This window comes from Dendrobates tinctorius, unplaced genomic scaffold (genome assembly GCF_039654945.1).
Source record: "Dendrobates tinctorius isolate UK_male_01 unplaced genomic scaffold, ASM3965494v1 ptg000184l, whole genome shotgun sequence".
In the NCBI taxonomy this organism is placed as follows: domain Eukaryota; kingdom Metazoa; phylum Chordata; class Amphibia; order Anura; family Dendrobatidae; genus Dendrobates; species Dendrobates tinctorius.
Genome location: NW_027361851.1, coordinates 14,972,855 through 14,986,256, shown reverse-complemented (window position 1 = coordinate 14,986,256; position 13,402 = coordinate 14,972,855). Strand labels below are relative to the sequence as shown.

The 13,402-nt window shown below is 48.8% G+C and overlaps 1 protein-coding gene across 3 annotated transcripts in view; it reads right to left on the bottom strand.

The window, feature by feature from the left end:
- RASIP1 (Ras interacting protein 1) overlaps positions 1 to 13,402 on the bottom strand; it is a 452,478-nt gene that overhangs the window by 178,652 nt on the left and 260,424 nt on the right. For all 3 annotated transcript variants that reach the window (XM_073552118.1, XM_073552119.1, XM_073552120.1), the window contains exon 6: positions 13 to 50. In XM_073552118.1, the coding sequence (XP_073408219.1) occupies positions 13 to 50 (38 nt within the window). The remainder of the gene's footprint in view (positions 1 to 12; positions 51 to 13,402) is intronic.

Below are 13,402 nucleotides of genomic sequence, written 5' to 3'. Positions count from 1 at the left end.
ATCAAAACTTACTTTTCTGGTTGTTTGTCTCCAATCTCTTTAATCTTCTCCTGTAAATACAAAAAAAATCAATTAATATAACATTGTGTTATGCATTTCCTACTTATTTAGTGCCAACTCTACAATCCTTATCTTAGATACAGTACACACATACACACTATGTAAGTTTTTCAGGGTGGAAAAGAAAACCAGTATACCCAGAAGAAGTCCCCCAAACATGGGGAAAATATATAAACTCAATGTAGATGCTAACCACCGAGCTACAATGGTACCCCTGGAAAAACTAATTAATAGGTATGAGTGAAAATGCTGGATCATACTCGGATATAACGCGATCATCTGGGTGCACGAGCATTGGGTGGTGCTTGACTTCAAACTCTAATCCCCACTCAACATGTTTGGCACTTGTTACACAGCCAATAAGCATGCAGGGATTGCTTGTGCATCACTATAATGCTGTAGCCATCTTGGTTGTGGCATTACTGTGATTGGCTAGCCGTGTGACATCATCAGAGGCTATAAAAGAACAGGTGCTGCCTGGCTCGGCGCACTGACGACATTGCACAGCTCTGCAACACTTCATGTTGGAGGAAGAGAGTGCTTGTCTAGGCTTGTGCTTGTGTGCACAGTATAATGAAACAGATTTCTCTAGTGTTAATACTGGTGCTAAAGTTGATCCATCATACTAAGAGCCCTTATCAAGGCTAATTCTCTGCTTTGTGATTTGTATCACATATAATCTGCATTTAGAGTAGGGAGGGAGAGAGTCACAGGAGCTTTGCAGTCCGTTGCCAAACATATAGCTGCAGTTTTTTTTCGGGTGGAGAGTTGAAAAAAATTAATGTATTTTGATCCATCGAGTATTATGTGTTTTGGGTTACTTTTTTGTGTTATAAGACACTACACAACATCAATGAAAATTTTTCCTGGGTTAAACCCTACCCACACGCTATTCTGTGTTCTGGGGTACATTTTATATATATATAACACTCTAAAAAAAAGTGCTTAAAATTTTGAAAGAATTAAATTTCTCACTCATACATTATTCTGTGGTGTGGGGTACATTTCTGTGATCTATAAAACTGAAAAAAAAAGTTAAAATTTTGCAGGATTAAATTTCCCGGCCATACAATAATATGTGGTCTGGGTTAATTTTTTCACCCATACAATATTATGCGCTTTGTGGTACATTTCTTTAGCATATAGCACTCGAAAAGCTTTGAAACAGTTTTCTGGAATGATTATGATTGTCATCCATATGTGGGGAGGAGGACCCCCATATAGTGATCGGGCCGGAACCAAGGAGACCGCCATCAGGGCTATTGAAGGAACCACACCAGGGGGATTACAAAGGGAGACATGCGACTGAAGTTGTCAGGGCAACAGGGGGCGGGGCTAGGACAAAAGGAGCAGGGGGCGCGCTGAGTTGGCAGTTGGCAGAGAGCCTGGGAGGAGACAAGAAGCCGTGTGGGAGAGAGAGGACTGAGGTAACGGACTGTGTGTTGAGGAAAGACAGGCAGGGGACTGCAAAAGGAAACCTTTGGACTCACCGACCGGTGACACGGAAGAGACTTTCATCGGCGGTCCCTCCACGCATACGTTCAGAAAAAGCCATGCCCGCTGATTCCCTCCTTGGTGTGACAGGCCTGGGACCCCAGGCGACTGCTGCGATGAGACAGCAATCCGGTACAGCGGCCAGGACACTGCCCCCCTACCTTCTCCCACAGCTGCGGCCCTGTCATCATCGGCCTCAGGGGGTGCCACCTCGCTATAGGCGGCTGTAGAACCCCTGTCCCGGTTACTGAGGGGGGCATTGAGCAGAGTCTGTTAACCGTTATGTTTTTGGACTGTGTCACGACCTTGCTGAGGGACGAGAGCCTCTAACTGGACGCTTGGGAGATCCCCACCGTACCAGTCTCTTCAGGGCCTGTTGCGCCCCACCATCACAGTCTCTTCAGGGCCTGTTGCACCCCACCATCCCCGTTTCTTCAGGGCCTGTTGCGCCCCACCGTTCCAGTTTCTTCAGGGCCTGTTGCACCACACCGTTCCAGTTTCTTCAGGGCCTGTGGCGCCCCACCATTCCACCGATTCCTCAGGGCCTGTTGCACCCCACCGTCCCCGTTTCTTCAGGGCCTGTGGCGCCCCACCATTCCAGTTTCTTCAGGGCCTGTTGCGCCCCACCGTTCCAGTTGCTTCAGGGCCTGTTGTGCCCCACCGTTCCACCAATTCATCAGGGCAGGTCGAGCCCAAATCCTTCCGGGATTTCGAGAATTACAAGGCAGCCACACGATCCCTGAGCGGTCGCATCTGTGAACCCGAGCGACGCCTGGAAGGTTAAGTGCGCTTTAGAAAATAAGGACCCTTAGTTTGGGCATTCGTGGCCTTTGACACCCGGAATAGCCGAGTTGTTTCCAGTTATATAAAAGTATTGTTCTGTTGTTACACTGTTTCGAGTCCCTGCGAGGACAAATGTTTGATACCCCTTTTTGCTGATTCAGCTTAGCCTCGGCGGCTTAAAGTTGTATAAAAGTTCATTCTACAAACCACATTCGGTCTCATGTCTCGTCACTGCATCCTGCGAGCCTGCTCGACCCTACACTTGGCGTAGTCAGCAGGATGCAGTCTCCGAGCGCGGACAGTGGTGGCCCAGATCCGGGGGGAGCTGTAAGCTCTGTAAATAATGCGGGCCACCGTACCAGCATTTCATTGGGGGCCATGCTGAACAACCTACCCAGATTCTCTGGCTCCAATACTATGCTATGGAGCTGGACAGAGCGAATGCGGGGGCTCTTTCGGATGCACCCGATGACCCCTGACCTGGAAGCCGAAGTGGCACTCATAGCCCTAGACGGGGAGGTGCGGAGGTCAGTGATGTTGAAACCTCCGGGGCACCGCAACATGTTTGAAAAAGTGTTACAGATAGTAGAACAGATCCATGGGGACCCTACTGATGTGGGAGAGTTAAGAACCCGTTTGTTTAGTCGGATGCAAGTAGAGGGGGAGACGATCACAGAGTACGTGAATGTCCTCCAAGAATTGCATACGGCTATAGATAGAAAAGACGGGGTAGGGGTAGGACCTGTTGACATTACCCTACGTGATCTACTGGTGACTGGACTGCGAGATCCACTAATAAAGCAGGCATTACGGGAGCAGATCAGAATGAATCCCCAAATTGACTTTTCAGAAGTGGGAAGTCAGGCACTGGTTCGAGAGCAAAAGCAGGGGATGGCGGTCCCCATGGGAAAGGTCCGAGGTGTGGAGGCCTCCTCGAACGCAGTTGAGGAGCCTCAGTGGGTGGAGGAGATGAAGAGAGAATTGGAAAATATTAAGGGCGAGTTGGCCGAAGTAAAGAGAAGAACCGAAACTGGGACTGGGCGACCTAGCTGTAATTCCGGCCCCTGGTGGTCAGGCTATACCAGCCTGGTGTTATGAGTGTGGAGAACAAGGCCACTTCACCCGAGAGTGTGCGAGGCGTGGGAGATACCCACCCCGGCGGCCATTAAACTAAAGGGCTCTGGGCTGGGGGGACGCCGCTCAGAGCCGAAAACCACAACTAGGAGTGGTGGAAGTCCCGAAGATTTGGTAGCAAAGTGTCCGGTGGTTTGGGCAGAAGTGGAGGGCCGGGCTGTCCGGTGTCTGGTAGACACGGGGTCACAAGCAACCACTATGCCCGCAACGTACTTTCAACAAAACTTTCCGGAAGCAGCAAGGCCTCAGTGGGGGCCCATGATCAGATTAATAGCCGCCAACCAACTGCCAGTCTCGGTTGCTGGGGTAGTGTGGGTGCAGGTGGAACCGTGTCTCTTGGAGTGCTTGCCTCCTGGCATACTGGTGGCCCGTTCCCTGGCTACCGTTACAAAGGGAACCGTCCTGGTACGCTGCGCTAACCTTGAAGATCGAGACACCGTTTTAAAAGCACGGACTGAACTGGCCAAATTAGTAAGGCCCTTAGAGGAAGTACTGCCAGCTCCTGCGGTTCAATTGCAAATACACCACGAGGATCCATGGGAGGTCACGATTCGAACCCTACAGGCCACTGACGTCTCAGCTCAGGAGAAGGGTCAAAATATTCTGGAGCAGATGCGGACCGAGCTTTCCGAGTTAACTGCAACCCAACTCTCACAGGTAAAGACATTGCTGGGACAGTACCACAAAGTATTTGCTAGTCATGAAGATTTCAGGTGTACTACCGCCATTACTCATGAAATTCCCACAGCAGGAGCAGCCCCTATCCGGGAACGATACCGACAGATCCCTCCACAACTCTATCAAGAAGTGAAAACTTTGCTAGCCCAGATGCTGCAAAAAGGGGTGATACGGGAAAGCCAAAGCCCCTGGGCGGCTCCAATCGTGTTGTCCGGAAGAAAGATGGCACTCTACGTTTCTGTGTGGACTATCGGAAACTGAATGCTTGCACAGTTAAAGACTCATATCCATTGCCCCGCATAGAAGAGTCCTTGTCCGCCTTGGGGAAGGCAACATACTTTTTGACCCTGGACTTAGCCAGTGGGTACTGGCAGGTGCCCATGTCAGAAGAAGATAGAGCCAAGACAGCATTCATATTGCCCATGGGACTATTTGAGTTTAACCGGATGCCGTTTGGGCTGGCCAACGCCCCCGGGACCTTTCAGCGATTGATGGAGCGGTGTCTAGGAGATCTCAATTTTGAGGCCACGCTGATCTACCTGGACGATATCATCGTCTATGCCGCCACATTCGAGGACCACCTAAAGCGGTTGGGGCAGGTACTCAGCCGGCTGCAGAAGTACGGGTTGAAGGTGAAGCCTCAGAAATGCCACCTTTTTCGCTCCCAGATCGAGTATCTTGGTCATGTCATTTCGGCAGAGGGTGTGAGACCATCCTGGGAGAAAGTTGCTGCTATCCAGGAATGGCCTACCCTCAAGACAGTAAAAAATGTGCGGGCTTTTCTGGGGTTAGCTGGATATTACCGTCGTTTCGTAAAGAATTTTGCACGTCGAGCTCGAGCCCTGCACGACCTGCTGAAGGGGGCTCCCGCTGGGGCTAATGGACGAAGAATCCAGTGGAAACACCCTCAGGAAGAGGCCATCTGAGGCCTCAAGGCTGTGCTCTCGGATGCCCCAGTGTTGGCTTTTGCGGATTTCTCTCAACCATTCATCTTGCACACTGACGGGAGTCTTCACGGGCTGGAGGCTGTGTTGTCACAGGTTCAGGATGGCCGGGAGAGGGTGATCGCATATGGAAGTCACTCATTCCATGACTCCGAGCATAACCCTGACAATTACAGCTCTTTTAAGCTTGAGCTCCTCGCAGTGGTGTGGGCTATGACGGAGAGATTCGCAGAGTACCTAGCAGGCTTCGAGGTGGTAGTGCGAACTGATAACAACCCGCTGGCTCATTTGGAAAACGCCAAATTGGGGGCTCTGGAACAATGATGGGTGGCCCAAATGGCGAAGTACAATTATAAGATTATCTACAAAAGAGGGGCCGAGAATGTCCATGCAGACGCCCTCTCCAGGATTCGACATACAACTCCAGGGCAGAATCGAGACGAAGAATTGGAAGGAGAGGAGATACCGTTCGCTCTCACTGCTACCGTGCTCACAACTGACAGTAAAAAGATCTCTTCCTCTAAGACCTCAAGAGGCATACTGGAACAATCCTGGGATAAGTGGATACAACAGCAACAAGAAGACGAAGAGGTTGGCCTCCTCAGGACATGGGTTGCCGCTGGGCAATTACCCACTGACTCTCAACGGCAAAATTTGACTCAAGATCTGTTGCTTATGCTGCGACAATGGGAGAGGTTGGTTATCCGAAAGGTACTATTGTACCGCAAAATAACATCGCAAACAACCTCAATGACGGTTTGGCAAGTGGTTACACCCGGAGCTCAACTACATGAACTGGCTCGAGAGGCTCACGAAAAAGGGGCCCACTTTGGAGATAAAAAGACTTTGCAGTGGTTGCAACACAAAGCTTATCACCCACGCTTGCCGGCTGTTGTGGGCGAAGTTTGCCGAACTTGCCGCTTATGTGACATGGCCAAACCGCCCGCTCAGCGGGTCGCAACACAGACAATTGTGACTTCAGCACCCCTTGAGCTCCTGACGGTGGATTACTTGACCATTGGTCCCGCCTTCCAGGGATACGAACACTGCCTCATCATGGTGGATCATTTAACCAAGTTCGCTGTGGTCACCCCTACTCGGGACCAGACCGCGGAGTCGGCCGCCTCCGCAAATTGCAGAAACTTTATACAAGTGTGCGGCTGTCCTCAACATATACATTCCGACCAGGGAGCATGTTTTTTGTGAAAAGTTATGGAGGAACTGCATCATCTCTATGGGATTGACAAATCCCGGACCACACCGTATCACCTGCAAGGAAATTGGGCCTGTGAACATTTTAATCGGACATTGATTCAAATGCTACGTACTCTGGAGAGTGACAAGAAGGCTCGTTGGCCCGAATATGTTGCTGAGCTAGTATGGGTCTATAATAATCGGGTACATCGGGTTACTGGCTATACCTCTTATTCTCTGCTATTTGGACGAGAAGGTAAAGGGATCATGGAGGTGGAATTGGACCCTGAAGAGCCTCGGCCCGGGACCAGGGTGTCATCCTGGGTCCGGAACCATCGTCACAGGCTGCAAACTCTTCACCGAATCGTACATGCCAAACTCCGAGACTGGGAACACCCAGGGAAGAATACAACCCCACCTCCTCAACTCCAAAACGGGGACCGTGTGCTTGTACTGGATCAACGCCCCCAGAACAAACTGGAGTTGCGTTGGGAAGAGAGTCCTTATCGGGTACCACGCTGTGTCCATCCGGAAGGACCTGTGTACGAAATACGGCCCGAACAGGATGAAACACTGCCCACCCGCATTGTGCATCGTAATATGTTACGCCCGTGTATTTCCACCGACCCAAAACAACCCCAGAAGACTACCCCAGTCGAATTAAGACGCTCCGAGCGGTCAACAGCCAGCAAACCCCCCGAACAGCATGAACAAGACCAGTTTGTATGGCAATGAACATTGACACCCGTACAGGCCAATCTCAATAGACTAACACCCTCGCCCGAGGACTGGCGAGCTTACAGGGTGGAGGAATGTGGGGAGGAGGACCCCCATATAGTGATCGGGCCGGAACCAAGGAGACCGCCATCAGGGCTATTGAAGGAACCACACCAGGGGGATTACAAAGGGAGACATGCGACTGAAGTTTTCAGGGCAACAGGGGATGGGGCTAGGACAAAAGGAGCAGGGGGCGCGCTGAGTTGGCAGATGGCAGAGAGCCTGGAAGGAGACAAGAAGCCGTGTGGGAGAGAGAGGACTTGGGTAACGGACTGTGTGTTGAGGAGAGACAGGCAGGGGACTGCAAAAGGAAACCTTTGGACTCACCGACCGGTGACACGGGAGAGACTTTCATCGGCGGTCCCACCCCGCATAAGTTCAGAAAAAGCCACGCCCACTGATTCCTTCCTTGGTGTGACAGGCCTGGGACCCCAGGCGACCGCTGCGACGAGACAGCAAACCGGTACAGCAGCCAGGACACTGCCCCCCTACCTTTTCCCACAGCTGCATACTCAGGACAAACTGGACAACAACTTTTGGGGTCCAATTTATCCTGTTACCCTTGTGAAAATAAAAAATTGCGAGCTAAAAATGATTTTTTGAGGAAAAAAATGATTTTTTTATTTTCACTGCCCTGCGTTATAAACTTCTGTGAAGTACCTGGGGGTTCAAAGTGCTCACTATGCATCTAGATAAGTTCCTTAGGGGTCTAATTTTCCAAATAATGTGGGGGAGCTCCAAATTTTAGGCACACAGGGGCTCTCCAAACACGACATGGTGTCAGCTAATGATTGGAGCTAATTTTCCATTTCAAAAAGTCAAATGATGCTCTGTTGTGAATTCTATGGATCTGACTTCTGAGTCGGGGCTCCCTCTGGTGGTTACTGTGGGTAGTAGAGCTGGCCGGGTTGACAGAAGTCTGCCACCTGACAATGATGATTGGAAACCAGGGGGTACTGATTGGGAGCATATAAGTGAGCAAGCTTCCCTCAGTTGTTGCCGGTGATTAGTTTCTTTCAGTGCATTTTGAGGTCTGCTGACTCCTGCCTGATCCTGCATCTGCCAGTTAAGCTGTTCTTTTCTAATCCTTTGCATCCATATATTACAGCTTGTGTCAGTTTGTTCAGTCCCCTGTTATATTAGTCCCTTTTGCTTTGCTGCCAGTTCACACCAGAATGCTGATATAGGGGGAGAGAGGCCGTGTGACCTCAGTGTTTTTGTACATCAGACATGTTGGATTTTTTAGCGTTTTTGCGTGATTGCAGACAGTGTCTTTCATTTCCTGTCCTATCTAGACAGTTTGTGCCCCACCATTTGCTCAGTCTATTTTCTGCCTGTGTTTGTGCCTCATCTTGTCTCACCGTCAATATATATTCGGGGACTGTCTATTTCTTTGGGATTCTACTCTGGGGCAGTATACATTTCACCTTTCTTGCTTTAGGTTTAGTTAATTCTCCGGCTGTGCTGAGGCATCTAGGGCAACGTAGGTGCGCTCCACGGCTACTGTTAGTTGTGTTGTTAGGTTTAGAGGTCTGAAATCTGCTAAGTGACCAACCTTTCTGGTTTTCTGTCTGCTTGGTCTATTTTTCCATCCTCCCATTCATAACAGCGCTCCTTCCCTGGGCCCAAACAGTGGTTTATGACCATATATGGGATACCAGCGTACTCAGGACAAACTGGACAACAACATTTGTGGTCCAATTTACCTTGTTACCCTTGGGAAAATAAAAAATAGCGGGCTAAATAATCATTTTTGAGGAAAAAAATGATTTTTTACTTTCATGGCTCTGCGTTTATAAACTTCTGTGAAGCACTTGGGGGTTCAAAGTGTTCACTACACATCTAGGTAAGCTCCTTGAGGGGTCTAGTTTCCAAAATGGGGTCACTTGTGAGGAGTTTCTACTGTTTAGGCACATCAGGGGCTCTGCAAGCGCAACATGACGCCCGCAGAACATTCCATCAATGTCTGCATTCCAAAATGGCGCTCCTTCCCTTCTGAGCTCTCCCATGCGCCAAAACAGTGGTTCCTCCCTACATATGGGGTATCGGTGTACTCAAGACAAATTGCACAACAAATTTTGTGGTCCAATTTCTCCTGTTAGCCTTGTGAAAATAAAAAATAGCGGGCTACAAAATCATTTTTGAGGGAAAAAAATGATTTTTTATTTTCACTGCTCTGCATTATAAACTTCTGTGAAGTAATTGGGGGTTTAAAGTGCTCACCACACATCTAAATAAGTACCTTGGGGGTGTCTAGTTTCCAAAATGGGGTCACTTGTGGGGGATCTCCAATGTTTAGGCACACAGGGTCACTCCAAACGCGACATGGTGTCCGCTAATGATTGGAGCTAATTATCCATTCAAAAAGTCAAATGGCACTCCTTCCCTTCTGAGCCCTGCCGTGCACCCAAAAAGTGGTTTGACTACATATGAGGTATCGGTGTACTCAGGAGCAATTGCCCAACAAATTTTAGGATCCATGTTAACCTGTTGCACATGTGAAAATGAAAAAACTGAGGCTAAAAGAAATTTTTTCTGAAAAAAAAGTACTTTTTTTTTACGGATCAATTTGTGAAGCACCTGGGGGTTCAAAGTGCTCACTATGCATCTAGATAAGTTCCTTGGAGGGTCTAGTTTCCAAAATGGGGTCACTTGTGGGGTATCTCCAATGTTTAGGCACACAGGGACTCTCCAAACGCGACATGGCAACCGCTAAATATTTCAGCATATTTTCCATTCAAAAAATCGTACTTACTTACCGATAATGGTATTTCTCTGATCCCATGACGGCACCACGGAGAGAGGGATCCACCCTCAGGGACAGGAAACCTACAGATGAAAAAGGCGGTACCTCTCTCCCACATCAGTTGGTTTACAGAGCATTACACAGAACTTTCAGCTGCAACTCAAATGGTTATAAAAATCCAAAATTAATCCAATTAATCAAATTAAGCTTAATAGAGGCACCGTGTGGCTAAGTACTAAAGCTAACTAACTCACTCTAATGTGCACACCTGTGTGTGTGAAAGGGAGGGGATGTACGGGTGCCGTCATGGGATCAGAGAAATACTGTTATCGGTAAGTAACTATGATTTTCTCTTTCCCCCATGACGGCACCACGGAGAGAATTACAAAGATTGTACATCTAGGGAGGGACCACCGCCTCCAGAACCCTTTTCCCAAAGGCGAGATCTGAAGAGGAGGTCAAGTCTAGACGGTAATGTTTGAAAAATGTAGAGGGGGAAGACCAAGTGGCAGCTCTACATATCTGGTCTATTGAAGTGCCGGCTTTCTCCGCCCAGGATGATGCCACTGCCCTGGTTGAATGGGCCCTTACGTCCTCTGGGATGGCCGCCCCGCAAGAGGAGTAGGATAGGGTGATGGCCTCTCTTATCCATCTCACCATGCGGCCTTCAATGCTTTTTGACCCATTCGCGGACCCTGAAAGCAGACAAACAGAGCCCTATCCTTCCTAAACCCCCTCGTAGTTGTCAAGTATTGGACCAGGCACCTTTTTACATCTAAAGTGTGTAATACCTCTTCTGTTTTATTCTTGGGATTGGGACAGAAGGAGGGTAGGGAGATTTTCTGGGTCCTATGAAACTGTGACGATACCTTGGGGAGATATGCTGGGTCGGTTCTAAGAATTACTCTATCATCCAGTACTTGTGTGAAGGGTGAGTGGGCAGACAAAGCTTGCATATCACTAATGCGGCGGGCAGAAGTTAAGGCTACGAGGAGGGAGGTCTTAAGGGACAATATTTTTAAGGGGACCTCCGCTAGGGGTTAGAAGGGAGATTTGGTTAGTGCATTTAGCACTAGGTTTAGATCCCGGGGGGGTGCGTAGGGGGATCGGCCTGGATCTACTTGAGGCTCTAATGAATCTCATAACCCATCTATTTTTGGATAGGTCATGTTTATACAAGGCCGCAACCTGTACTTTTAAGGTGCTGGTGGCTAACCCCTTTTCTAACCCCCTCTGTAGGAATTCCAGAATCTTGTCTATAGGGATTTCCCCCGTTGGGTCGGAGCCTGACACTGACATGAATTTTTTCCACACTTTGCCATGCGCTTTAGTGGTTACTGGCTTTCTGCTCTGTAGTAACGTGGTTACCAAGTTTGACGAGAAGTCCTTGTTGCTTAGGAGTTCCCTCTAAAAAGCCAAGCTGTCATGTGTAAGCTTTTTTATATGGGGGTGGTACACTGGTCCCTGGGATAGCAGGTCTGGAGTTTCTGGTAGAACCCAGGGATCTGTTACGGACATTTTCCTCAGCCAGGGAAACCATATCCTCTGTGGCTAGAAGGGTGCTATTACCACTACCATCGCCTTGTCCCCCAATATTTTCCTCAGTACTAAGGGGATGAGAGATATTGGAGGGAAAGCGTAGGCCAAATGATAATCCCAGGGTATCGTGAAAGCATCTAGAGCTACTGGGCCCCCCCCGGGGATCGATTGAGCAGAAGGTTTCCAATTTCTGGTTCTGACTGTTCGCAAATAAGTCTATTTCTGGCCGGCCCCAGAGTTTCACAATCTGGTTGAAGACTAACTGGCTTAGTTCCCACTCCCCCTGTTTTAGGCGTGTCCTGCTTAAGAAGTCTGCCGTTCGATTTTCCGAACCTTATATGTGAAGGGCTGTCAGGGATTCTAGATTGTGTTCTGCCAGGTGGAAGATGGACTTTGTTACCGCCATCAGTGCTCGAGATCTGGTGCCCCCATGGTGGTTTAGATATGCTACCACTACCTGGTTGTCTGAGAAGATCCTTGCGTGATGGGAGCGAAGTGAATCTAGAAAATGAATGAGAGCTAGTTTTACTGCCAGCAGCTCCTTCATATTTGAGGAAGCGGACTCTCTTCCCTGGGTCCAGGGCCCTTGCGCCACCTGGTTGCATAAATGTGCACCCCACCCCCAGGGGCTTGCGTCCGTAGTTAGGATCTTTGCCGCAGGCAGCGCCCAAGGAACCCCCTTGGTTAGGTTGGCTGGATCTGTCCACCACGTTAAGGAATGTATTGTCTCTGGTGAGATGTTTAATTGCATGTCTAAATTCCCGTGTAGGGAAACGTTTGCGCCTAATATTTCCCACTGTAAGTCTCGAGTATGGCTCTGTGCCCACTGAACTGCTGGCATGCAGGCTGTCATTGACCACAATAGTGACATTGCTTTTCTCAGGATAGTGTTTGGGGAGGCTATCATTTGTGACGCCATCCGTGCTATTTTTTGAACCTTCGTCTGCGGAAGGTAACATTTCTGTTCGATTGAGTACTCCTGCATCTGACTTGGTACGAGTCTGGACTTGGGCAAATTCAGCATCCAACCTAGACTCTGTAGAGACCTCATGACCATGTCCAATTGTTTGCAGTGGTGAAAGGTGACACCTATTATTAAGAGATCGTCCAGGTATGGGACTATCAGGATGTTTTGCTCTCTTATGTTGGCCATTACCTCTGACATTACTTTCGTAAATACTCTTGGAGCAATGGCTAGCCCGAAGGGGAGGGCTCTGAACTGATAATATTTTATCTCCCCCTGGATTGTCACCGCCACCATGAGGTATTTCCTGTGGTCTCTGTGAATAGGCACATGGTAATATGCGTCTCTCAAGTCTAATACAGCCATGAAGCAAGATGGGGGAAGCATTTTTATGCAAGATTTTATTGTCTCCATTTTGAAGTGCTGAATTTCCAGAAACTTGTTTAGCCTTTTTAGATTTATGATCGCCCTGTACGATCCGATCCGTCTGGCTTCTTGCGAAGGAAGAGAGGAAAGTAGAAGCTTTTTCCCCTGTCTTGGTAGGGGACTTCTTGTAACATGTTTTCTCTCTTTGATTCGTTATTTCTTGCTGCAGAGCCAGCTGCTCGTGTGGTGTCCTTTGGGGCATTATCACTAAAGAGTTGTTTGGGAGGGTAATGAATTTTAGCCTCAGACCGTCCTTTATTATGTTTAGTATCCATGAACACGCGGATATATTTTTTCCCAGGCCTGGAGAAAGTAGGATAATCTTCCCCCGACCCGGGGAGTACCTTCTTGTTGTCGGGGGGTTTGTTAAACATAAAGCCTTTATTCTTTTTCCCCTGCCTTGTCTAAGATATCGTCTAGTGTTGGGCCAAATAAGAATTCCCCCTCGCATGGGATTGCGCACAATTAGATTTTTGTTTGCAAATCTCCAGGCCAACATTTCAGCCATAAGGCGCGTCTTGCGGCGTTCAAGAAGGCCGCTGTCCTGGCCGCCAGCCTGGTTGAGTCTACCGACGCATCCGCCAGGAAAGCTGCTGCTCCCTTCATTACCGAAACTGATCTCTGTATTGTTTCTCTTGGGACTTTTCCCTTTACTTGAGAATC